A 24,927-nucleotide genomic window follows, 5' to 3' on the forward strand; every position below is an offset into this window, starting at 1 on the left:
GTGTACAAACGCCCATTGCAAGTGCTATGCATGTTGGCTTAGTTCACGACAGACAACAGACCTCTTCATTTATTCCATGTACAGTAAAAGCACACACAACTCGCCCCAAGGAGATAATGTGACTTTATATTTTAGGCGGTGTTAAAGATACAATACATAATGCACACGCGATACATTGCAGGTCATAAATGCAAAGGGAGGAAAGCGAGATGGATTCTTCAAAAAAAATTCAGACACTTGATGTGAACAACATCGTCATTTTAGAAGAATAAAATCATAATGTCACAAGGTTTGAATTTTAGGAGAAAGAGCTGTCATCTAGTGAGAATAATATCAAATGTCAAGAGTTGATTTGAATAAACTCAAAATATCCAGAGAAAGACATCAAGGTGAAAAGGTTACAAAAGCACTTGGGCACTTATGCTCTAGCTAGCAATTTATATGACAAAGTTGAAATTTTGACATGAAAATGCCATGAGAACCAAGTAGTCATGTTACTAGAATAAAGTGGTCACTTTAAATGTAATATTCCGAGTTTACAATACTAGAATCAAAGACTGCTAACATTCACTCCGTAAAATGATGACTTTTGGTGATATTACAAATTTTATCAAAGAAAAAACAAATCATTGTATTCCTGTAATGTTAATATCACTATATTGTCCAGAATTTACCTGTGTGTGGGGCCCTTATTGTCCTTCATAAATGCATAAAGTTCCAAATAAAGTAAAATAAAATTATGCTACACCCTTTGCATGTTTCCACGATTGTAGAGAACATCCACTGTTATTCTTGATATTTTGTAAAAGCTTTACCCCCCCACGCCCCCAACATGCTACATTTTCAGCTATGCCGCCCTGCCGTGATGAACAATGAGATAAATAAATATACTATGTCATTTCCGATAAAACCTTTCGAATAAATAGTTGCTCTACTGTATGTTCTACAAAGCATTGGCTTACACTAGAGGCGAGAGTTTGCAGAATAATTATGCACACGACTGTTGCTATGAAATTAAAAGTCAACATATCTGCATTATAGTTCTCATAAGATGGACCCAAAAAAAGACATATTTTCAGTCAACAACGAAAGCGCTGATGAATGCATCCTAGTCATTTCTTTTTCTAAACGCCACAAGGCAAACATTAGCATATTGCACACTGCCCACTGTCAGCTCAGAGGAAATCGCACAGCCAACTGCCATTTGTCAGAACATTTTTCAAAACAATATCTCTTGACAATCCCGAATATGAACTACACTTAAGGACTTATTTTACATTCAGTGTGGTGGGCAACTAAACAAAATAATCAGAAAGCTAAGACTGTACTCGGCACTTTTTGGGGGACTACATTTGCATATGAATTCACATTTCCATTCCACTTGCCATCTACAACAGATAAATGATGTTACACATGAATGATTTTATGGTGGTGTTACAGCACACGCCCACCTGGGTGTTTGGTGACCTTTGAAAAAGAAACTTAAATGCATCTTTTTACATAAAATATTGTACACTGTTAACAGATCATCCAACTATTATGTTCCTTCCAAGTACAAACGATACATAAAAGCTGATTTGGCTCAGAAAAGTGCAACAAGTTGCACATCTGAAACAGTTCACGGAATATCATACACACTGTAAAATACTTCTTTTTATATAGTCACCAAATACATTATTAGGTACACCTTCATAATCTTAATGCAAACTACGACCACAAAAGTACTCAATTGCGGACATCGATCAAAAATGTGCGCTATTGCCTTTGTAGGGACAGAATATTTGGTCCAAATTTGGTGCTGGATTAAGCTGGTGTACCAAGTGAAGTACATTGTACTTGGACAGAATCCAGTAAGTGCTTATAACAGGGGTGTGCAAACTTTTGTGCTCAAGGGCCACGTTTGATATTTTAAACCAACAGGGAGCCAGATGAGAGATGGAAAAAGGAAACAATAAATAGTGCCTAAAGTGAATTCGATTCTAATAGCCACCGGCTAGCTCGCCAGCCAGCAGGCTCTCGCGTCTCCACTGGGCTGGCGGACGTGACGGGCTCGTCCGCGGCATCACCTCCTCGCTTGGGAATTTCAATAACGACACCGAGCTCTTCGGGACATTGCGGCATCCAGGGAAGATGCATTTTTAGAGTGTGGTTATAGCCAGCTAGCTAGCTAAGTGCACACGGTAGTGTAGCAATAATCAAGAAGTAAGCCGCAATAGTGTTGTATTAGCACTCATATTCGCCGTAGTAGTCACAGAAAACGGAAATGGTGAAAACTCGACAGTATCTCCACATTTGAGTACGAAATACTTCTCAGTGTTTGCATGTTTTCAGCAACAGGTATCGTGTATTTAGAAACAAATCTTTGAATTCCCTTTACGGGTAAAAAGTGCTCAAAACTCTTGTGTAAATGTTTGGTGGGAAAGAATAAAAGAACAAAGCGAGCCGTGTGTTCTCGTGGGCCGTACTTGTGCCCTTGCAGTGTGTGTTTGTTCTCCGCAGGCGCTACCAGGCAAGCGGGGAGGCCAATCGAGGACTTCTCGGGCTCTTCGGGTTTTCGGCCGCCTGCTGATCACTGAGAACCCTCTGTGGTAAATCAAAAAATATACCTTGTAGTCACTGGAACAGTGCAGTCTGCAGGCAACAATGTTGCCTTGGCAGAGGTGCTGCCTTTGTTTTGCGTGACCGAATAAGAAAGATGCGGATGCTAGCTTTGGTGATTGAAGCTATAAAACCTTATGAGGATGAGCAGTTCATGAAAGTAACAATAACAATAGTGATAGAGGTACAGTACTGAACTAACGCATTGGTGGAATTGTTTTATCTCCACACCATTAAGTTAGTCATTACAGGAGCATTCACGTTTGTAAAGCGACTCTATTTGTGGGACGGGAAGACTTGAAAACCCACAACAAAAAACAAAAACAAATAAAGCATCCGCATGTGAAATGGTCCACCCTCACCTCAAACTTGTTGATGAATTCAGCAAAAATGCCAAAGAAGGCCTCCGTGTTGGTGCTTTTGCTGTCCTCCCCGAAGTAGGAGGCCGTTCGAGAAAAGTCCTCCAGGGAGCTCTGCTGGAGAGACTCCAGAGACTGCACGGCCGGATGGCTGTTTTCCAGGAACGTCTGCACGTGTCTCCGTCAAGGGACATGACACTAATGCACCCGTGTCCAACTCAAGGCTCACGGACGCCATCTGGACCTCCAGGTCACTGCCACGATTTTTCCCTGACTTCTGTTCGGCCATAACATTTATAATAAGATAACACATGGGTGATTATGAAATAGTCACACAGCTCGTCCGTAAACAAACACAGTGCAGCTCAGTTTCAGGCTAGCAGACATCGTGGCTAGCTGTACGCTTTCAAAAGTGCAGAAGAAATTCATTGGATGAGGCCCGTGACGAAAACACGGTTTGACAGCAGAGCTCAAGCTGAGGGTGAAGGATACGCTCATGACGGTGGCGAAACGGTCCTCGGCGGTGGCAGGCATTTTCTGACAGGCCGAGCGGATGTTCCGGATGGTTGCGTGCAGGTCATTCACGTCGGATGTGATAGTCCTTTGGTTGACTGAAGTGATGGAATGAGAAAATGATGACATGGGAACAATTTTAGACATTTTGTTCAACGGTTTGAATGCTGATAATCACCTTTGGCTGCAAGAGGAACGGTGGTGAGGTCTTTGGCAAAATCCAGGACGTCGGGAAAGTGATGGCACAACGACTTGACCAGAATGTGCAGGAACGTCGACTTCCCGTCCATCGTCTTCGTTGTGCTCAGCTGCAAAGATGAATCAAGGTGTCAAGAAATGTGCATTATAGGCAAGAATTATGGTAGTACTAGCAGAGAAATCGACATCTGGACAAGCGGGGCTTTCCCACTTCCTCCCTGAAATACCAAAAAGAACACCAAATCACCGCTTTGACTGTGCAACCTAACAAGCAAAGAAGGAGTCCACTAAGCACCTTGCTCAGTGGAAGTTTTGCAGACAGTTTTTGGCCAGCTAGCCAAGATGCGGGAGAGGTTGCTCTCATCACTTTCATAAGCTTCCATTTACCATCAGGCTTTGTGTACCTCTGTCAGGAAGTTGATCTTGAAGCCAGTTGTCTTGTTGGTTTTGGGCTGGCTGTTATTCAAGTAGTTCCCCATGGCCAACACAAACTAGGGGGCAAAAAAAAAAAAAAAAGCACAAAAAGATGCTAATACATAAAGTTAGCACAGTATGACTGCAGCCTACATTTTGGGACAGCCTTGGTGACCACGACCTTGATTATCTTTGCAGCTACATCATAATTTCACCAGAAAAAAAAAGTCGGCATTTTTTTTTACCTTTTTGGAAAAAAGTCACAACATTGCAACAGTAACTTCAAAATGCGATGGGAGAAAAAACGTTTTAATTATACAAGAACACACTCTCATATCTTTGAGAATAAAGGTAAAAAAAAAAAAATACAAAAATAACCCTGTGGGTGGCACAAGAAAGGCTTCAGCATTTTCAGGGATCATTCCCTTCGCCTTTGCGACTTCAACAATGTGTACCTCTAAAATCTTTGCAAGTTTCTTGCTGCTCCTGAGCTCTGAGGAGGCTTTGCTAATGCAGTCGTAGGCTCCCCTCAGCTCTTCCGTCTTCTCCTGCAGCGAGCACTTGAAGAGGAGGCTCTCCAGGCGGGTCTTGTACTCAGGCACTGACAGCATCTCATTTTTGGGGGGGAAAAAAAAAGAGAATGAAAATGCAAACACTCAGAAGGCAATTCATGAATATGGATATGCGCGCCAAGAATGGTGACAAAAACGAGTAGTGGAGGACTCACTTTTACATTACTTTGAAAAGGTACACACGCACACGTGTGTGAATATACCAAAACCACATCCAGCCCCGCCCCTGCACGGATTTAGACCACACTTTGCGCCAGACTTGCGCAGCGCTGGTCACTAAAATAAAGCCCTACGTGTGAATTTTATAAATGGAATCTATCATGGCCATATGAACGTAATATGACCAATAAGATCAATAGAAGAAGGCTGACTACTAGTCGGCACTTCACGGTACCTGCAGTACAAACTGGTCCGGCTCGCTGAGCTTGCCGGGGTCCTCCCTGTACTCCTGGTACTTTTTGACCTCCTCTGCGTCAGGCGCGTACAGCAGCAGCTGCTTGATGTGCGACGGCTCCAGCCTGTCGGAGCTCATGCTCAGCAGCACCTGACGCAGCTCTCCGGGGGACAGCTTCAGGTGGGCTATCAGGATGGCTGGGGGGAGTGTGGAGGGTCATTAACATTCTCCTACAGACCACTTCGACCCTAGCTGCTGTTCAATGCAGGATTGCGAGTACGATTGCACACTTACATGCGTTGTAGGCCTTCTTGTGGGACAGAATTTCAATGACATCTTTTTTCTTAAATGTTTCCGGTTGTGGTAAGGGCTCTGGCACTAGCACTAAAAATATGATTGCGGGTTAAAAGTCAATATAGGTATAGAACACGTTTTGACAATATATCACGAGTGAAGCCAGCGAGTAAACTTACGGGAACCTTTCTGTGTCCCAAAGTGCATCTCCAGGTCCAAATACTTGACCATGTCGTGCAGTTTCTCATGGTCAGAATTTGCGCCCAACTACCAAGACATACGACAATGTTAGCCACAATTGCAGGACTAATATTTGCCTTGCGTACAATGGAAGCTCCAGTGAGACCATTTTTAAAGAATGAGCTATTGCTAACTGCCAGACCGAGTGGAAAAAGAAGGAAACCACCGTAGCGTCACTGTCGGGCGTTAACCCTGCACGTCCAAACATACAGATTCGATATTTCTTCACAAACCGAAATCATTTGCCTTTCCCCACGTCATTTGGTAGTTTTACACATTATTTCCAAATCAACGTGTTGAAAATTAACACCCTTGAACTTTGACCGCAGAGAAGTGTCATAAATGCCCGCATCTTTCTCACTCTGCTGGAGCGCATTACATCGAATCAAGATTGAAAGTCCGGATGTGTAAAAGTGTCATGGAAAAGCGACCACTCGCGTCTGAGCAAAGCCACTCCGGGGTGGAACCGGTACAATGGAAAAGCGGCTTGATTAAAAGGGGAAAGCAAGATGCAGAGCCGTAAAGGTGACTTTGGGAAGTTGTACAGAATTTCTGCACTTAATGGTAAGTTAAAGGTGGTTCCCAATCACCGGGCCAAAGCACACTCTAAATTGTGCTAGCCGCGGGGCATTAGACTCTGGCGGGTCCATTGCGTACAATTAAAGACTCTTTTCAAGTCGAAATCCTAAAACGTAGCCTTACACACGCCACGTGCAACTAGCCCAACATTCACCTGGCCCCAGATAGTGCCTTCAGAGTTCTCCACCTGCTCCCAGCGCAGCCTCTTGACACTCATGTGATGGGAGTCCATTCTGGAGAGGGTGGGCCTGGGTAAGGGCGGAGGCGAGCAGGGCGGAGGCAGAGGTGGCGGCGGTGGCGGCTGAGTGTCCAGGTGCTCTGTGGGGTCAGATAGAGAGTGCGGGAGCGACTGGGGCTGACTTGGGCTGGCCGTGGCTTTGCGCTGGGGCTGGCCTTGGGACTGCATCAGGTGGTGGGACGGTTGGGAGTGGGGACGGCTCGTCTGGGTGGCCGACTGCGCTTGGGCGTGCTGGGGCGGGGGCTGGAAGGTGGAGGGCGTGGGCTGGAAGGTGGAGGGCGGGGGCTGGAAGGTGGAGGGCGGGGGCGGCTGCAGCGGCTGGAACGTCGACAGGAGCGGGTGGGAGCGCTGGGGCTGCTGCGGCGGGTGGATGACGTGAATGTGGTGCTGGTAGTCCTGCGGCGGGGGCTGCGGGGTCATGTGGTGGATGTGGTGGATGTGGGGGGTGGCGGAGTGGTGCTGAGTCTGCTGGAGTGAATGAGGCCTCTGGGGGGAAGGCTTGACGGGCTGCGGCTGATGCGTTTGCTGGAGCGTCCGGTCTCGCGGGGAGGCTTGGCTGGTCTGGTGGTGACTCTTAAGACTCCTCCGGCTCTGGTGCGAGTGGCTCTCCCGGTTCGCGGGAAGCGGTTGGGGAGAAGGCTCTTTCTGGACTTGATGCAGCAGCTCGCTGGACGAGTGATGATGGGGCTGGGCTCGGTGCATCTGATGGGACTGGTGCAGCAGCTCGCTGGACGAGTGGTGGGGCTGCCCCCTGCGCATCCGGTGGGCTTGATGGAGAAGTTCCGTGGACGAGTGGTGGGGCTGCCTCTGCATCATTTGGTGGGCTTGATGGAGGAGTTCCGTCGAAGAGTGATGCATCTCGGGCCGGTGGATTTGGTGGAAGATTTCCGCCGATGAGTAGTGGCTGCCGGCTTGCTGCACCTGCGGCAGCATCTCCGCCGGCGCTTGGCGGATCTGCGCTTGCTGCAACTGGTGGAGCATCTCGGCCGAGGAATGGTGGGGCCGGGCCCCGAGGCTCTGGCGGCTTTGGTAAACGCCCTCGGCGTACTGCTGACTCGGGTTGGCTGCGGGGAGAGGAGGCGGGTGATGCGGAGGCGGGGCCGACCGGGAGAGGCGACGGTGGTGGTGCCCCGGCTGGGCCGCCTGCTGCTGCTGCTGCTGCTGCTGCTGCTGCTGCTGCATCATATAAAGAGGGTGGCGAGGGTGGTGGTTGACGGATTCCGGCGCAGGGAGCGGAGGTAAAGACTGGTGCAGCTGCTGGAGTGCTACTGGCGAGTGGGCTTTCTGCTGAGTGGGCTGGGCAGGCATTGAGTGGTGGCTCTGGTAGAGGCGTTGCATCAGTTGGTCCTCGTAGGCTTGTTGCTCCTGGAAGGCTTGCTCTTGTCTTTGCCGGAAGGCTTGTTGCTCCTGAAACATTTGCTCCTCAAAGGCTTTCAGCTCCTCAAAGGCTTTCTGCTCCTCATAGGCTTGCCTCTCCTTGAACATTTGCTCCTGATACGACTGCTGCTCCTCAAAGGCCTTCAGCTCTTCATAGGCTTGCTGCTCCTCTTGATAGGCCTTCAGCTCTTGTATGGCGGCCTGGACCTGCAGCTCCTCTTTGGAGGGCAGCGCTTTATGCAAGGAGTGTCGTTTTGGTGGCGCATTGCTGCGGGGCGGGGGCGGGGGAGGCGGGCCAGATTTCCGGCGGATGGGCACGTAAGCTCTTGGAGAGTGTTCAGGGGTGTAGTTGGGCTGCTGTTGTTGTGGTGGTTGTGCTGGCGGTTGAGATGGTGCAGGTGCAGCTGCAGCTGCAGCTGGAGGAGCCGGCGTGTCGTTGAACTGAACGGGCGGAGGCGGAGGAGGCGTCATGGGGGGCGGAGGGATGTGGTCAGAAGAGGAGGAATAGGTGAGGGAGGAAGCATTATCGTCCCCGCTGCTGCTTTGGATGTCGCTCGGGCTGCTCAGCTCGGGACCCACGAATCCTCCGTTGTCTTCTTCGTCCATGCCCAACTCTTCATCATTATCCTCTTCCTCCTCCTCCTCCTCATCATCATCATTATCATCATCATCTGGGAACGTCATCTGCACAACCTCCTGCCATTAAAGGGGAGATATTTGAAAATAAACTTCAGAATTTGCTTGTGCACCAACACTGAGGCCTCTGCGGTCGGTGCCTGCCCACCCACCAAGGGTGAAATTAAACAAGCACGTAAATCGCTTATTTGCTTTTTCTGAGAACGTTTTTGTGAGCAAGCCCGTGTGGCATCCCGTTCATTGAAGAAACTTCCTCCGCAGTGAGTTTCTCTGCATAACCAGTTCGGGCTGCGAGAAGATCCACAGCAATGGCCGCAAAGACACAGAGTATCTGAACCGCTGTTTCCAAGAGTAAAATGGCCTTTATTGTTTGCGCCAGTGACATCCAGCATGTCGTTACAGATACAGTGCGCTTGTTGGAGGGAGGAAAAAAATGTGTAACCTGTGTTTTGCATACAAAAATTGTATTAAATTCAAAAAGCAGTAAAGTGAGCCCGTTTATTGTTCCACAGCCACTCGCAACAGGTGAAAAATTCTGCAATATACAGACCATACAGTATATAGGTTTACCCCATTTTAACCCGTGGGAGTGTCTGGATGCGAGCTGTGGTCAACAGCAGCTATTGCGGGAGCGTGCTCACATTTGTTTACGTTTACAGTTCTCACGCTGTTCAATAAACGGCGGAAAAGCTGTTCTTGATTAAGTATAAGGTAAAAATCCATAAAACTGATCACTTGGGAAGACTGCCCATCATTACCTCTTCGTAGTCGTTTTCAGGAGTGAGAAAGTCATCAACGATTGCCACTCGCTGGCCCAGCTGCTCGCTCAGCGCGTCCAGAAAGCGGTCGGTGTCTTCAGAGCGCGGCGGCTTGGAGAAAGTATAGCGGCGTTTGCTGCTTCGCAGCGGCGGCGGACTGGACGGCAGGTCGATGAGCTCCGGCGGTGAGGGTGGTGGGCTGTCCAGGCTGATGTAGGGGTTGGACTCCCCGCTGTTCTGGCTCGTCAGGCCTGATGGGTAGAATTGGGAAGGGGGAGGGCTCGGGAGAGGCTCCGGCCAGGTTATAGCCGGCGGGGGGCCTTTACGACTACCTGTAACAAGGGAGACATACCGTACGTGCTTTCAGACTCAGCCAAATGACAGTAAAAAACATCTCGGAGGGATTAGCGTGAGCAAGCATAATTGACAGAAGGGAGGGTTGCCTGGTTTGGAACAGAAAATGCCTCTGAGACTTTTGTTTTCAAAGTATGATGGTGATAGTGGTGTGTAAATAGTAGCACAGTTGAACTCACCAATAATTCAACAAAGAAGAAGAACGTGAAAGGGTAAAGGAAATCAATGGAGGGAATCCATTTTGTTTTCGAGCTCCACCATTTGGATACTGTATCAGTGCAACTGGTACCCCAACAGAAGAACTTCCCACCTTTGACCTTGGCGCCCTACCCAACTTTTGACAGTGAGAATGCAAAAATAAAATTGCCTTCACCCGATCCAAATGGTACTGCTCTGAGGAATCGGGCCTCTTGTGTGTTTCCCAGTTCCACTTCCACCATCACCAAACCCTCAAGCTCAAGTGCGCCACTTTGACAACAAAAGTTTCAAAAGCCTACCTTGCTGGGGGTTTTACGTAACAACATATCATCACCGATGCAAAATTCAAGGATATTCATAAGATTCGGAAATGGGTTAGCTGCTTGGGGATTTTGCATTGCTGCGCCGCAGCACTTTTTCATTTCATTCCACCTATCCGAGTCCATCTTGAGAGAGACAAACATGCGGGAGGGTACGGCTAACCATGCCTTAGCTCATATCAGTCAGTCGAGTGGAAGGAGATCTAGGCGGGGCTACCTGTGTTAGCACGCGGTGTAGGGGAAGCTGCGCGGGAGGGAGGGTCCAGATCCAGCAAAGTCTCGGGGGCGGGAGGAGGACGAGTCTTCAGGGACTTGGATCTCTTGGCCGCGTACATGTTCTCCAGTTCGGCGTACACGGCAGATAGCTTGTGCGGTGGACATGTAAAAGAGATATTTAGACCTTTTTGACGCCCTCAACGCTTCCGCAAATGGTCATTGGACTGCAGTGCAAAGGGGCCGGCACGCACATTTGTGAGGTTGTTGGGAGTCTCGGGAAGAGAAGTGCCGTCCCCTGACTGTCTTTCTCCTGGAGCCAACCTCATTCCTGCCTCCAGTAGCGAGTCTGCACGGAAGCCTAAAGTGATCCGGGCATTACAATGAGCTATTAGCCCAACTCTGCTAATGTGCCGACACCAGGGAAACATTCACGTTCTATGGTGGATACATTCGGCTTATTTGAGTTAGTAAATCAACGCTGAGAACTAAGATTTGCTTCAATTATTGAGCCTATAGTACATGCAAATGTCATTTAGGGAGTAAGAGGTTTAAATAAAAATAAATAAATAAACACTATTTTTTTTTTCTAACTCAAGAAAAAACAAACACGGTTGTCTTTAACAGTTAAGCCACTCTACATCTCATTCGAGTGTGTAGGTGGACACACTAACTAATGTGATGATGTGAAAATGCGGATTACTATACATGACGGACATTCGGTTAACAGGTGTGTCAGAATAAAAGCGATCAGGAAAAAAAAAAAAAAAAAAAAAGCGGAGTCAGATTGGGTACCCGTGCTCAAGTGTGTGCCAATGAGCAGGTCATCAGAGCTCCGCCCCCTCACACTGCTCCTGTACGTGGTGCCCGTCACCCTCATGGAGCTGCTGCGACGATGGGGCTCAGGGGCAACCTCGGGCTCTGGAGGAGGGGGGGGAGCTGGTGGTGGTGGAACAGGAACACACACACACACACACACACACATAAAAACCACAGGCGGGCCTGGCATTTGCCACCTGGGCCTTTAGTGGGCATCCACTATCGCATCGTAACAAAATCGCAATATAGCTGCAAGTGTTTCGTTTAGCGGACAGTTTTGCCCCTTCCGACCAATCAGAAGACAGAAAAATGCCGACATCGGGCTAGCAATTTTAGGATGCATTTGAAGAACCAATGACGTAAAAGTAGAAAAAGTTGTTCTCCCACCTGGCGCCTTGAATCCAAGAAAGCGCGAGATTTTGTTCTGGCAGTGTTCTTGTTCTTCATACGTCAGCAGCTGGTAAACAAATTGCCAGATGACCTGTTTGGCCGGAGTATCCAGCACTGGAAACACATCCACGATCAGCGTGTCCACGTTCCTGTCGCCATGGAAACACCCCGTCTTGGAATTCAGTCCAACAAACACACACGCACACACACAGACAAACACACCCGCTTGCTTATTTTGGACGTCTACTTGCCCACCTGTGCTGGAAGAAGTTCTCCAGAGCCTTGCAGATGGTGTACCTCTCCTGGATGGTCAGCAGGTGCTCCAGCTGCTGGCCGAAGGTGCGGCCGTGGACTCGGATACTGGGCGGCAGGATGTCGGCCACCCACTGCAGGGAGCTGAGCGCGGGGGAGCGGGCCCGCTCGCTGGGAATGCCGCCGCCGCCGCCCGCCAGTTCCGGCTCCGGCATGCTGAAAGAGGGCGGGCCGTCCTCCACCACCAGGGTGGGCATGGCACCGCTTCCCTGCAGCATGGATACCACCTTCTCGTGCGAAGAGGTCCTAAGGCCGCACACGAGTGGAGGAAAACGGCACGTTAGCCTCTTCACTGTGTGTGAGCGATAAGAGCGGTGAACTCAGAACACAATTGGGGCATGGCGCCTTAATTAGAGGGCTCGAGAAAATACCGTATTTCAATGAACGTCTTTTAAAGACGCAATTATCCCGAAATAAGTTATTTTCCTGATGTTGGTTGTGTAACCAATAAGAGGATCTTGTCGACACAAAAATGAAGTGGATTGACCTCATATCAAGTCCGTTGAGAAAGAGGATGCGGTCTCCTGGTTTTAGACCCGCCTTGTCCGCTGCGCTCCCTGCACAGCAAAACGAGTCAAAGCAAGAGCACATTTGCTTTGTGAAGCATCTCTGAACAACTGTTGGATGTTGTACCGGGGATGACCGAGTCGATCCACACCGGAGCGTGACCCCGCAGAGTGAAGCCAAAGCTCATGTTGCCTTTGCACACTCGCACCGTCCTGAGAAGAAGAATGAATGCGATGCGCCAACAACAGATGCAAAATGGAAACGGGCAACACTTTTACATGGAGAATCGTGGCTCAACGGGCGTTGTCGTAACGACACAAAGTTTCAGGAGTTGTTTTCAAAGCGTCACGTGCAATGTTCAGCCCTTCCTGTTCATCCAGAAGTCATTTCCAATTTGTCATCTCAGTTTCAGGAAATAGTGACATGGGCCACGACATTAGGCACACCTGCGTAATGAATGCGAGCCATTGCAAAAGATCACATTTAAGAACATAAAGCGGCTTCGTTTTGAGTGACACCGTACTGCGCTCGTATGGGGTCTTGGACAGGGCACGTGTACCTAATAAAGTGTCTGGTTTGTCTCGATAGGTGCAAAAGGCATCAACACATTCATTATGTTATTGTTATATTATTCTATTAGAAAAGACTCCAATTGTCTAATATAGAATGTACATTTAGGACAGCTTTATGCACACTTTTAAAGGCCAATTTTCCAGATTGCAGGCCGTCTAATAATGTGTCAGGAGATGAAAATGGTCTTTGAAAATGTCTTTCCACCTAAACTGAAAAGAATTTCCTTCAATTATTTTTGAAGGGTTGCTGGATATTGGGTACCTTATGGGGAAGTCTAGCATTTCCATTTATTTGCATGAAGTGATTTGAGATGGCTGAAAAATCGACTTCAGTATAGTCATGAAATCTGTGTGTTGATTTGTAGCACTGACCTGCAGTTGGTTGCGGAGCCGCTGGAGTGTCCAGCTATGAGCGACGTGGTCTTCCGCATGCCGCGCGACGGAGGGGCGGAGCCTTCCTCGGCGTGGGTGCGTGGCACAGAACTGGCGCGCGTGGAGACCACCAGGTGCTCGGGGGGGTCCTCGCTGCGGCTGCGGCGCAGATGGCTACGGCTCGGGTCGCTGAAGCTCCGCCCCTTGAGCCGGCTCATCAGGCTCTGGGAAACCACCTCGTCGAAACGCTCCCGGTGTTTCTTGGGAATGAAGATCCTGGCCAACATTGTAGAGGACAAGCGGGGGGGAGGAAAGCTCTCGAGGTGAACTTGACAATTGTAAAAAAAATATGGATTAAATAAGCGCCGAAAAAAAAAATTGATCTATAATTTTTTTGAACATGGGTAGGCTCCACTTAATCGGTTCAAAACGGTCTCCTCAGCAAGCTGCAAAGAGACGGTTTTGGGTTGTGCACTTGCTGGAGCAAGTGTAAGGAGGGTTTCATATTCACTCGCATATTAAACACACACACACACACACAAACACGCGCAAGTGCACACACACTCGCACACAAAAGAGCATTTGGGAGTTCATGGTCCGCTCCCCATCCCCACCCATAACCAACATCTGGTGCCTTTTTCTTCCCCAAAAATTTAAAAAAAAAAGAAGAAACACCCCACAGCATGAAGAGATGTCAGACTGCAACACTGAAGGAATTTTGAATTTGCAGCCCTTGTTTGTGTGCTATTGCTTGCTCAAGAGCCATCAAGAGAAGCAAGACTGAGCGCCCACTTTGAATTTAGCAGCGCATGCCGCAGAAAAGCAGCCTCTTCTTTCTTTTGCCTCTCATCAACAAGAGCCCACCGAGCAAGCCTGACAAGACCCCAACCTGGTTTGTATGACGCCAATTAGCTGCAAGAGCAGCAAAACAAATCACAGGATTGACCCAGAAATGCAGGAAATTTGACAGACGTGGCAGCTTCTCTGTTGTCAAACAAACAAACAAACAAACAGACACACACAAGCAAATTGCCCATCCGTACTCTAATTTGGCCTTGGGCTATTTTGTAAATCTACCGCATCCCTCCTCGTCATCATCATCAACACCGCCTTTCGTCCTCTTTCTCCCCACAGCGCAGCCTTCATCCAAACTCTCCAGGGGTGCTTTGCCTGTTCCGGAATGGCCCACTTCCTCTGAGCATCCACAGGACTCAAGCACAAAAAACAAAACAAAAAAAACCCGCTGACAAGGCACGGCGGTGCACTTGTGTTTTCAGAGGTACAGCGCGCCTCCTTTGTAGGCTTGGAGGAAGTGAGGAGGAGAGGATTAGACGTCTCTCTAATTGGCGCGTCCATCATAACAATATGCGGTGAGTTGATTATTTTTTTTAATGCTTTTATGCCAGGCGGCCTGCAGAAGGATTAAGTGACGGGATGAAGTTGAGAGAGGTGAAGGCTCTTCTTCTCTTGTACTTCATTCATTGACAAACTCCGATACAATGACATCAATACCACTTTAGTGTGATGAAGCTTGTGCCATGTTCAATCAAAGTTTGTATTTTTGAACAATGATTTCTTAAAACAACTGCAAGGCAAAACGGGATGATCAAGTATCCGCACTCCGTATTGGAGAATACTCAAATATAAGTGGTTGTACTCACGCTCTGTCTAAGATAGTGGTAGCGAAGGAAACGTTTGAGGTATTGTTTTCCAAAGTAAAAAGATTTTTGCAAATGTCTTATTTTGATTCCATTCAGTTTGCTGTGAATGTTGAGAGGCTGAAATTCTGTGGATTTGGTCAAAGTTGAAGTTGTCTCGCATCAATCATCAAAATAATAAGATCATTAATTAGTGGTTGATTAATCGGTGCACCTCTAGTAATGAGATCCAATACACAAATGGTATCGAAAATTCTGCCAAATGACGACAAAGGCATTGGGTTTGTTAACTACTTCACTTGCTGTAAGATACTTTTTGTCAAGTAGACTGCAAAAGTTGGTCAGGTTCCGACGATAATCAAATAATCACAATCATATTAATCATTTCAATTGATAGAAATGGTTCCTCATCTTATTGCGGGCACATTTCAAATACCACAAACAGCCTCAGATGAAGGGAAATGAACGATGTCCACATTTACTTTTGAGGGATAAACATGCAAGGCTGCATTTGTGACATCTGGTTGATCTGATTTGGTTTTTATGCGGCATACAAAATTTAGTGGGGCAGGCGGGAAAAAAAACACAAAAAAACAACACTTCCAGGCAAGTGGTTCATAAGTGTTCGCAAAACGTTGCTGACATACATTCAGTGAAAGAATGGAGCCTGCGGAGGGAGTCGAAAAGAAAGAATGTGGAGTAGGAGCTCTTTGTGGGCCGGGTCGCGGAACATGGAAGGGGAACGGGAACACGCTTGCGCTGACTGGGGGCCGATGGGGGCCCCGCACGCAGACATCAGCGGCCCCACGCAACACAATGAGGCCGCTTGATGGAAGCAGTCCTCGCTGTGACATTTGGCAGCCCAAAGTTTGCTGCTGAAGTTGGATCGGGGGCGGCCTCAATCGGAAGCAGGACGAGAGCAGCCTATAATTAGGAGCGAAGAACATGCGGATGACACGGCAGTGCGACGATGTGCAAACAATAACGCTGGAGTCATGGCCAGCATTGCGAAAGACCACCTCCAAGCTTGCCCTTCTGGACACATTCGGGAAACTAACTTGACCTTGGTCGTTTTCGTCACAAACTGCTTATGGGATATTCCGTTCAGAATTTTGTTGCACAACACAAAGTGCCGAGTCCTGTCTTCATGTCGTACGTTCTCACATTTCTTTCTTAAAAATTGTGGAGGAAAACTAGTCAGAAATGCCCAAATATTGAAATAGTTTGGATAGGACATTGATCTGCTTTGTATTGGCTTCAGCAGCCAAATGGTCTAATTCGAGAAGGGGATATACACATTTATGCATATGTACTCTATGTCTGAAGATGTACATGATTTTTTTCATGATGACTTTTTCAATGTGATTTTATCTACTCTTGTTTGATTGTTGTTGAATTGTGTAGATTTTACTTACGTATGTAATACTTTTTCATTGTAAAAATAAGTCTAGAAGTTCGAAGTATATTTTGAAAGAGTGCCCCTAATTTACTGAAAATTTCAATCTGTCCAGCAGATTAATTGAATTGCTATACAGTATATATTGGGGCTGGCGGGGGGGGGCTGTTGTTTGTTTATTTACTGTGATTGGCTGGCAATCGGTTTTGAAGTCGTCTCGGATAGGCTCCCACTCACGTCTCCCTAGCGAGGATAAGCGCGAGAGAAAATGGATATGCTTGTGATGCTATTATTATAGACTGCAAGTTTTTCCCGCTTGGAAAAAGAGACAGGAGAAGACAAGCCTAATCCCTCCTTTTTAACTGCAGTAAAAAAGTACAGAAGTACAAAAGCAATGTGAAAAGCTGCTTGAATAGTAAATATCGACTTCCACTGTGATTGTTGCCATTGTGGCGTTTCGATGCTGACAATTCAAGTCACGCAAACCTGAGGGCAAAGAAGTTCCCGCGCCTCAGCGTCTCCTCACACTACCAAGCGCCGGCATCAAAGCAAAAAGGAACATACCGAAAATGTCTGGCAAGGCTGCGTTCTCGTCCCATGGCTCTCGGAGGAAGCGCCGCCGCCGCCGCCGCCGCCGCCGCCGCCGGGTTACGCCATGCAAACGCCTCCCGCCCGGCGAGCGTGAGCAGCCGATGTCTCGGGACGGGAAACAAAGCGTCCCGCTCGTCACAGGCGCTCGCCGAAGGGTCGGGAAGACGCCAGACGAACGGCGAGGGAGACGGAGGCAGCGAGCCGAGAGATCAAAGCTTCCCTCATCACCTGCAAAAACTCCCTGAGCGGCATCGGTAGATCTTCACCAACTTCCATCTTTTGCCCAAAGTCACACACATGGCAGTCACGCTTGCTGGACCGGCTCATCCATCATTCAGCGCTAACAAGAACAAAAGTGACAATCGTCTCTTCTGTCAGAAGAGGAGGAGGGAGAAGAACTGAGGGGGGGCCCCGGTGGACTGCCGAGGATTGTGTGCGCGCGTGTGTGAGAAGCCCTACAAGGCATCCAGTGATATACTTTCAAAATAGAAACCCGAGACAACTATTGGCACACGGAAATACTTCTACAAAATGTTCATCCGCTATCCAACCATTTTCTTTACAGTTTGAGCAGTTCAGTTTAAAGTAGACACATGTTTTTTTTGTTTTTTTTTCTCACCCCATTTATCTGATTTGAATCGTTTCCACTTCCCTTACAGAAAAAGCGATACAGTGACATTACTTAAAAACAAGTTGCTTTTTGTGTCTTTTCACCCTTTCGGGATTAGCGTCTTCGCTGATGTGCACTGCTTGCACTAACAATGCAGCTGCCAACAGGGAGGAGCTGGGTGACAAGTTATTCATGTCGGGGGAAGTGTTTCAAAAGTTTTTCTTAATTTTTATCCATCACCGGGGGTGGCCATTTTGTCACTTACATGTTTCACAAACGCAATATTCCTCCCAACGTCGTGTTTTGACTATTTTTAGGGTCAGTTTCCACAAGTTTTTTTTCTTGGCGGATTGGCTGAGAAAAACCGTGTGGTTCTACTACCTCCCTCATATCCGCTCAGGTTGTCCAAATACAGTCAAGGATTAATAGTCATTTGGGTAAGCGGCCTCAATCATGGCAGCAATCAGAAATTTCCCTGAAGCATCATGTCATTCCAATTTGGACTTGTAATCACGGCTCAGAGCGCGTGAACATTTGAATGAATTCAAATCTTTGCGCCTTTCCAACAATGTCACTCAACAGCCACAAAAGCGCTGCCAGACGTTCCAGGATTGCCTCTAATCATCAGACGTCCCGCGCGGGCGGGCGGGCGGGCGCGCGCACGAGCGAGCCGAGCGGCTTTCATGCGCTCCCTAACCCGTGCCATTCGGGAACAGTTTAAGAACTGTCACAGCAACCGAAATGAAAATGTATTAAAAGAAGTAGGCTGCTTATAAATAGAACGTCTCCCGTGGGAGGGCGAGGCACAGGAGGGGACGGAGCCAGCGTGAGCCGCCGGATGGCGGGAGAAGAAAGGCACCATTGGACACACCTCTCATCAATCACAGGTTGAGTTCAAACCCTTCGGTTCGCCCCTCAATCTTCATGTGTCGTCTTTTCGAGATAATTTGGAAACTTCACCTTGGAGAAGGCCATTTTCTGTCGGGCACCACCAATTTTTTTGAGGCTGATTCCAATATTTGTATGAAATTCCGATAATCATGAATAAATTAGCTTCTTTTTTGGTCCCTTAATGCTTACAACAATTAAGGTATAAATTAAAGGCTGAAGAATGAACTGTTTTACAATACTTTGTCCTGGTGTTTCACTTTATCCGACCCGGCGCCCACAACACTTTTGTCCATATGATTTAAATTCATTTGTCTAAATGTGGCATGAGTGCAACTGAGAAAGCAGACAACAAGCACCCTGGCATAAAAACTGTGCTGAGTATGTCAGCATGACTTGGGATCGCCAGATGTCGGAGCCATTTTGTTGTCACATTAACGCCATTAACCACCCCGAGGCAACCCGGAGGCAAAATGCTGCAAGACTCTCGGCACCAAAACAACATCACTCCGCTAGGCTGCTGCTGCTGCTGCTCCTTCCAAATGTGTCACTAATATCATCCGCCTTTCATGGGGAAAACAAACCCAGCATTAGCTGAAAAAGGCTCCATGTCACAGTGACACGCGCAAGAGGAGGAGGAGGAGGAGGAGGGATAACTTTGCATATCAAAGTCTCACAAGGTCACAGCGCACCTGAGCCAGAAATAGGCAATTGGAAGTTACAACAGCTCAAGTTAGCCTTCGCAAGATTCAAGAATCAAGAATCATCACTGCGGCCGTCACAATTCTCTATGGATGCAGCTGATGCATAATAGATGAGACGCTTGTGGGGAAAAAAAACAAAAAAAAAACACAACATTGTCGCAGGCACTTTTCAAAACAGGGCAAATCATTAGGTACACCCGCACACTAGAATGACATGCAAAAACGAAAACACACCACTTGAATTGAGAATGATTTTTTTGCTGTAAACTTGACTGCATCATATTGACTTTCAGTTTCATGATCCAAATATTACAAACAGCTCTCGGCATGATGCGGTGCAGTTGCAAAACGGTGCAAAAAAATCAACCACAATTGTAATCACCGAAGTTAAAGTGACACCGTGGATGAAAAGCAACTTTGCAAAGGCACAATTCTGGATCAATCTCATCTATTGGCTCCCTTTCCAATCTGCAAGCGCAGCTTATGTTGTGGCCATTAAAAGTGTGCCCCAAACGACGTTTTAACTACTGACACAAGTGACTGAAAATGACAACTCCAATAGAATCCTGACAGATGATTCCCCGAGTACTCACCTGAGGCAGCAAGTCATCATTTCCTCGGGCGCACGACCTGCAAAGCTACAAAACCTTGCGCACGTACGACCAAAAGTGCCGCACGCATGTTTCTCTCAATTTCGGAATGTGCATGCCCAGCGCAAAGCCGCCCAGCCTGCGAACGGACTGGAGCGGCTCGGACAGCTCCACAAAGAGGAGGGAATAAAAAGAAACCGGCAAATGTGACACACGCGCACACACACACACACACACAATAGTGTATCAAAGACAGAATGCATCACAGCAGACGGAGAGACGAGCAAGAAAAGAGAGAGGGAGCGGCAGATAAAGCCAGCGTGAGAGAAGCAGAATTTGGTGGATGAGTGACAAAACATTGCAAGCCTCAGCGGAGTAGACGTTTGTTTGCTTTTGACTTGCACATCAGTGCTGAAACGGAGGAAATACAATGCAATGCTAGGGACCTTTTTTTTTTTTTTTAAATATATGAGCTGACCTGACACTTGCAATGAGCTGCTGATGCTCCTCTGTGATGAGGATGTCCGGCAGGGCCTCGGCCAGACTGTCCACGTGGCGCTCGGCGGCGTACTGCTTCAACACGTCAAACAGCTGCTCCTTGACATCTGGATCCTCGCCCAGCACTTCCTCCACCTGAGGGGCCACAAGACCAGGATGAAGCGCTCACTCGAGCCCGTGAGACAGACGACAGGAGCTCACGGGACAATCCGCTTGATGCACCTGCGGTTTGATTGACAGCTGTCAGAGGTTATATTTTTATTAAAGAAAGGTTGAATAAAAAGAGCTTTTTGCAGCACTTTGGTTGCCAGAACGATCTCTTCTCTGCCAGTGTCAATCGAAACCAAGTCTCATTATTAGCTTTGCAAAAGCAAAATGAGTTGTTTTCATCTGCGTGGGTGTTTTGTTTACGTGTGCGTTTTTCAATTTCCTGTCTACATTTTCGGATATATTGTTCCTATTTTTTTTAATCAATTCTAGGTTATTACTATTAGACACATGACATTCAAGAATGAAAATGAAATACACTCGTTTCGCAAACCAGCATTGAATGCTTTGTGAAAACTTTTGATGATACAACTTGTATGAGATCAGCGTGCAAGTGTGCCTAATGAAGCGTCTAGTGAGTGTAGATCTCAGGGGTGTGCAAACTTTTGTGCCCAAGGGCCAAAGGTTATTTTTAAAACTGACAGATGATAACGTTCACCTTATGTACAGTTGCGGGTTGTTGTTAAACTACTCAAATCAAAAAGTTGACATGACTTGATGAGGCCGAAGAACAGAGGTAGGCATGCTTGACCCGCCCCTCCCCCTTTGACCCCACCCACCTTCTTGTTGAACTCCATGGCCTTGTGTGCTCGACTGTCCCGCACGCTGTCGCCGCTCTGCGAGACGACCCTCATGCTGCTGCTCAGCCGTTTGGGGCGCCGCGCCATGCTGAGCACGCCCAGACGCAGCGGACGACCCTGCGCCGCTTTGATCATGGCCGCCGCCGTCTCGTGATGCTTGACCGGGATGCCGTTGACCTCCATGACGTAGTCCCTGACCTTGAGGCCGCTGCGGCTGGCCGCGCCGTTGGGCACGCAGTCCTCCACCATCAGGGGGCTGTCGCCCACGATGGTGAAGCCGAAGCGGCCGTCCGGACTGGGGGTGATGTCGATCTGATGGAGGGGAAAACGGCAAGTGTGAGTTTCACTTGCAGCTCTAAACTCAAAACACTTATTTCAAATCATCTTTCCCCACTGAAATGAATGGAAAGACCATTAACCGGTTACAGCCACAGAACCCCCCCCAAACAAGGTTTTGTTTTTTTGAATACTCTACAACGTAAAACATGAAGTAAATATTGTGCGTAGAGATGTCTTGGCTTCTCCCAGCGCCTCTCGTTCTTCGCAGACGATAAAGAATATATGACTGAGTACTGTCATATCTTCTGTCTACATGTGTTGCTGCAGCACAGATGCTAGTTAGTCCATGCTCTGCATTAAGCTACCGGACTAAAGATTTGAAAGATTCTTTTTTTGAAGAATTATTTTTATTTGCCAAACTGCAACATTCTTAAAATGACTAAAACAATGCTTTGATTAAAGTGCATTGAACATATTTCTGAAATATTAAATGCAAATGTATTTAACTTCAAAGTTAAATACAACAGCTATACGGTACTTGGACTGATACTTACGCAGCGATTATTTCCTGTACCACTAGAGGGAGCATGTGTCTCACATTATAAGTAGTTTGGGCCTACCTGTTCAATGCGTGACACCACACCAATACTGGGTGGCACCGTTTTGAGGGTCTGAGCCAGCGCGATCAGTGCCGGGGTGCTGAGGTTGGTCACGTCCTGGCCCTCGATGTCCACCACCTGGTCCCCGGGCTGCAGGCCCGCCAGGAAGGCGCTGCTGCCCTCCACCACCGACAAGATGTAGCTGGGCCCCGTGCCGCCCAGTCGGAACCCGAAAGCCTCGGGCCAGTTCTGATTGGTAGCGGGGAGACCAAGAACTGCAAGGTGAAATGGAGAGTTGCTATCTTGATATGCATGGTTGTAGTTTGACGTTGGACACAGTGTGCTCTAGTCAGGGCTGGCCCATATGGCATTCAAATGAAATCTCAGATATATTTTATAGACAAAGCAGATTTTAATTGATTTCCTCTTCCAGGTACCGAAAAAAAAATGAAATGACATGACTGAAACATGCATCTATACCTCCACCCTTCGTGGATTTGCTTTATTCGTCCTGAAACCAAACAAGCTTTGACAGTTTTTTTGTCAAAACAAATTTTAACACGACAAAAACATCCAAATGGCTGGGCAGCTGTAGTCAGTCCTTTTGGGGTTTTTTATACGGAGTTGTACAGGTGAGGCTAAGTGAAAAATATTTGTAACTTGGGTGTTTTGACTTTGAAACTGTAATTATTAAATCGCCCAGTCCTAATTCCGGCTGACATTAGTTTTCATTCTAACAAGCGGGTAGATAAAAGCATAATTAGAGTGTAGCACTACCTACTGGTGATGATGGTGAATTACAGTTGGACAAAAAGTTATAAATCTACAGTTTTGTCAATCATGTCAATCAAAGAGTGTATTGTGGTCTTCACATAAAACATGAACTCTAACTGGGTTCAAATCCACTAGAGCAGATTGGTCAAAAAGTTTTGAGGACATCAGTTTTGCACCTTTTTGTGTAATCCCATTCCCTGCATCTGTCCTACTATTTGTTGTTTTATTGTCTGTTGTGAAAAAGGTCATTCAAACAACAACAAAACTAATGGTGGGCTCAGGTGCATGTGACATGAAACAATGTTAGCCTTTCACCGGTTCACACGCGGGCAGGCTGGCAGGTGTGAAATAAAGGTCAGAGTGTCCTTCACACCTCAGCGATGGAGCTGCAGCGCTCGATATAAAAGCAAAACAAGCCGCGATAGGCAGGTTAGAAGTGACAGTAGCTTTTTGGATCACAGTGATGCCCCCTACTGGCCTTCCCCTGGCGGTCACTGACCTCATTCTACTGGTGCCGCAAGGGGTCCCAAGAGGATAAAATGACATCTGGATACATCAAACCTGACTATTTGGAGAGAGGGGGTGATTTATTTTAGTCATCGGTTCAGAGGCAGTCATTAGTGGCTTTGTTCAATTCTTCAACCTTATACAATAACGATAATAAAGTTACCTCAGTCACTTGTCAGCTGAATTGCAAAAAGGATCCGCATCATCATTGTATGTATAGCGGTTTCCATTACATTGTGTACTGTGGCCAATGAAAGTTCAAATCAAATGAAGTCTTAGTTAAGTGGAATGTTGCTGCTGCAAAAAAAATGTACTTGTGAGAAGTTCATATAAAATATGAAAACACCCTATTGTCATACAACACGGCCTCTTTAAGTCAAGGAGATGATTTAAGATGAAAAACGTTACACCGACGCACGATATGTGACTACAGCTTATCGCAAAGGAAACATAAGAGAGCACGCTAATTGGAACGCAAGTCATCCATCAAAACAGCAGCAAGGAAGTATTTCTCTTTTGTGCAACTGTTCAGAGGCGCAGAAAAGTAAGACAGAGCGAGGAAGCCCAATTAGGAAGACCTAAGATGGAAAAGTAACAAGAAAAAAAAAAGACAACGAGCGGTGCGAAGGATTTTAATCAGGGCTCCATATAGTCTGAGATGCGCCTGGGTGAATTAAATATAAATATCAATCACAACACAAGATGGTGTCAAGCCTGATAAAATATGCATCCAAAATCTTTCCAAGCATTCTATTCTTTGCCCCATTATAAACGCATGCATTTTCTGCTTCTTTCCCCTCACAAAAGTTCATGACATGACATCAAAATGACAACGAGCCGGTAAAGGAGACTTACAGAAATCCTTGGAAGCGCTCCGGGTCCCAGACTTGCTCTGGCGCAGGGAGAAGCGGCCCTTTCTGCTCAGGAAACGCCTCATCCTTGCCCGGCTCGCGGCAGGGCACGTCCCGGCCAGCCTCACCTTTGGCCCCCCGCGGCCCGGGGGGAGCGGACGCAGTGGAGCAGCGCCCAGCCACAACCGCCCTCGTGCCGCCTCTCAACCCGGACCTCCAAAAACGCTCTCTTGCCCTGCCGGCTCGAGAGATCAAATACACCCAAGAAGGTCACACGGGTGGTCCCGATGCGCAATGAGAAGGCAACGAGGCACACTGAGGGCTCACTCCAGCCTCAGTGAGTGGATGGCGATCCCAGAAGTGGGACAGTCACTTCGGAAATGGTTCTTCGCGAGAAAACGGTACAGCCAAGCCCCATTTTTCTATAAATACCTTTCCCTCCTCTCTCTCTCTTCATGTTCCGCTCGTGGACGCCGGGCCTCTCAGAGGGCTGACGAGTGACCCAGAAACGGCGGCGTGGAGCAGCCAGGGAAATGATTTGAGCGTCTGCCTTCACCTCTGCGACCGAGTGCCAGTTAAAGTGAGGAAACCTGCGGATCCTCCTCAAGGTTGCGCGCACACGCACACAAAGTGGTTCAAGCGGCCTCTCATTACAGACGAGTCGCGTGGAAAAAACTTGGAGTGAGAAAATGACAAGGGTTCTCAAAGTGTGGTACGAGTCCCGTTCGTGGTACGCAGGCACCCTCTGGTGGTAGACAAAAGAATTACTTGATTAAATGTTCTGAGCATAAAATTACAATGATTTTAACTTTTTTTTTTTTTAAATCCAGTATTGTGCATTTGTTAGAAACTGCTCGGTTGAATTTCACTACATTTGTATTTCATCTTTTAGAATGAGGGTCAGACT

The 24,927-nt window shown here is 47.5% G+C and overlaps 1 protein-coding gene across 5 annotated transcripts; it reads right to left on the reverse strand.

Annotated features, from left to right (window-relative positions):
• Nucleotides 1-107: 107 nt before the first annotated feature.
• grid2ipa (glutamate receptor, ionotropic, delta 2 (Grid2) interacting protein, a) lies at nucleotides 108-24,898 on the reverse strand. Of its 5 annotated transcripts, none has more exons than XM_086056451.1 (23): nucleotides 24,025-24,898; nucleotides 21,910-22,163; nucleotides 20,990-21,322; nucleotides 20,143-20,297; nucleotides 13,228-13,503; nucleotides 12,410-12,495; nucleotides 12,264-12,333; nucleotides 11,720-12,022; nucleotides 11,462-11,613; nucleotides 11,051-11,194; nucleotides 10,510-10,616; nucleotides 10,260-10,407; nucleotides 9,171-9,502; nucleotides 6,349-8,472; nucleotides 5,522-5,609; nucleotides 5,343-5,432; nucleotides 5,049-5,245; nucleotides 4,538-4,693; nucleotides 4,073-4,159; nucleotides 3,649-3,778; nucleotides 3,450-3,568; nucleotides 2,961-3,125; nucleotides 108-2,583 (listed from the first exon to the last, which is right to left on the reverse strand). In XM_086056451.1, the coding sequence occupies exons 1-23, from the start codon at nucleotides 24,104-24,106 to the stop codon at nucleotides 2,503-2,505; spliced, it is 5,679 nt and encodes a 1,892-aa protein (XP_085912577.1). In that variant the 5' UTR covers nucleotides 24,107-24,898; the 3' UTR covers nucleotides 108-2,502. The 5 variants fall into 5 exon arrangements, with proteins under 5 accessions (XP_085912577.1, XP_085912575.1, XP_085912578.1 ...); XM_086056449.1 differs by having other exon boundaries at nucleotides 6,316-8,472; XM_086056452.1 differs by lacking the exons at nucleotides 10,260-10,407; nucleotides 10,510-10,616; nucleotides 11,051-11,194 and having other exon boundaries at nucleotides 6,316-8,472.
• Between the last annotated feature and the right edge of the window lie 29 nt (nucleotides 24,899-24,927).

The sequence above is a fragment of the Filicampus tigris genome, chromosome 16 (assembly GCF_054856515.1).
Source record: "Filicampus tigris isolate MCC_2025a chromosome 16, RoL_Ftig_1.0, whole genome shotgun sequence".
Taxonomy (NCBI): domain Eukaryota; kingdom Metazoa; phylum Chordata; class Actinopteri; order Syngnathiformes; family Syngnathidae; genus Filicampus; species Filicampus tigris.

Coding starts and splice junctions, on each gene's coding strand:
- grid2ipa (XM_086056449.1), bottom strand. CDS start 24,106: ATGAGGCGTTTCCTGAGCAGAAAGGGCCGCTTCTCCCTGCGCCAGAGC. Junction 22,164..24,024: donor GAGCGCTTCCAAGGATTTCT/GTAAGTCTCCTT, acceptor TTCACCTTGCAG/TTCTTGGTCTCCCCGCTACC. Junction 12,334..12,409: donor GATCGACTCGGTCATCCCCG/GTACAACATCCA, acceptor TTTGCTGTGCAG/GGAGCGCAGCGGACAAGGCG.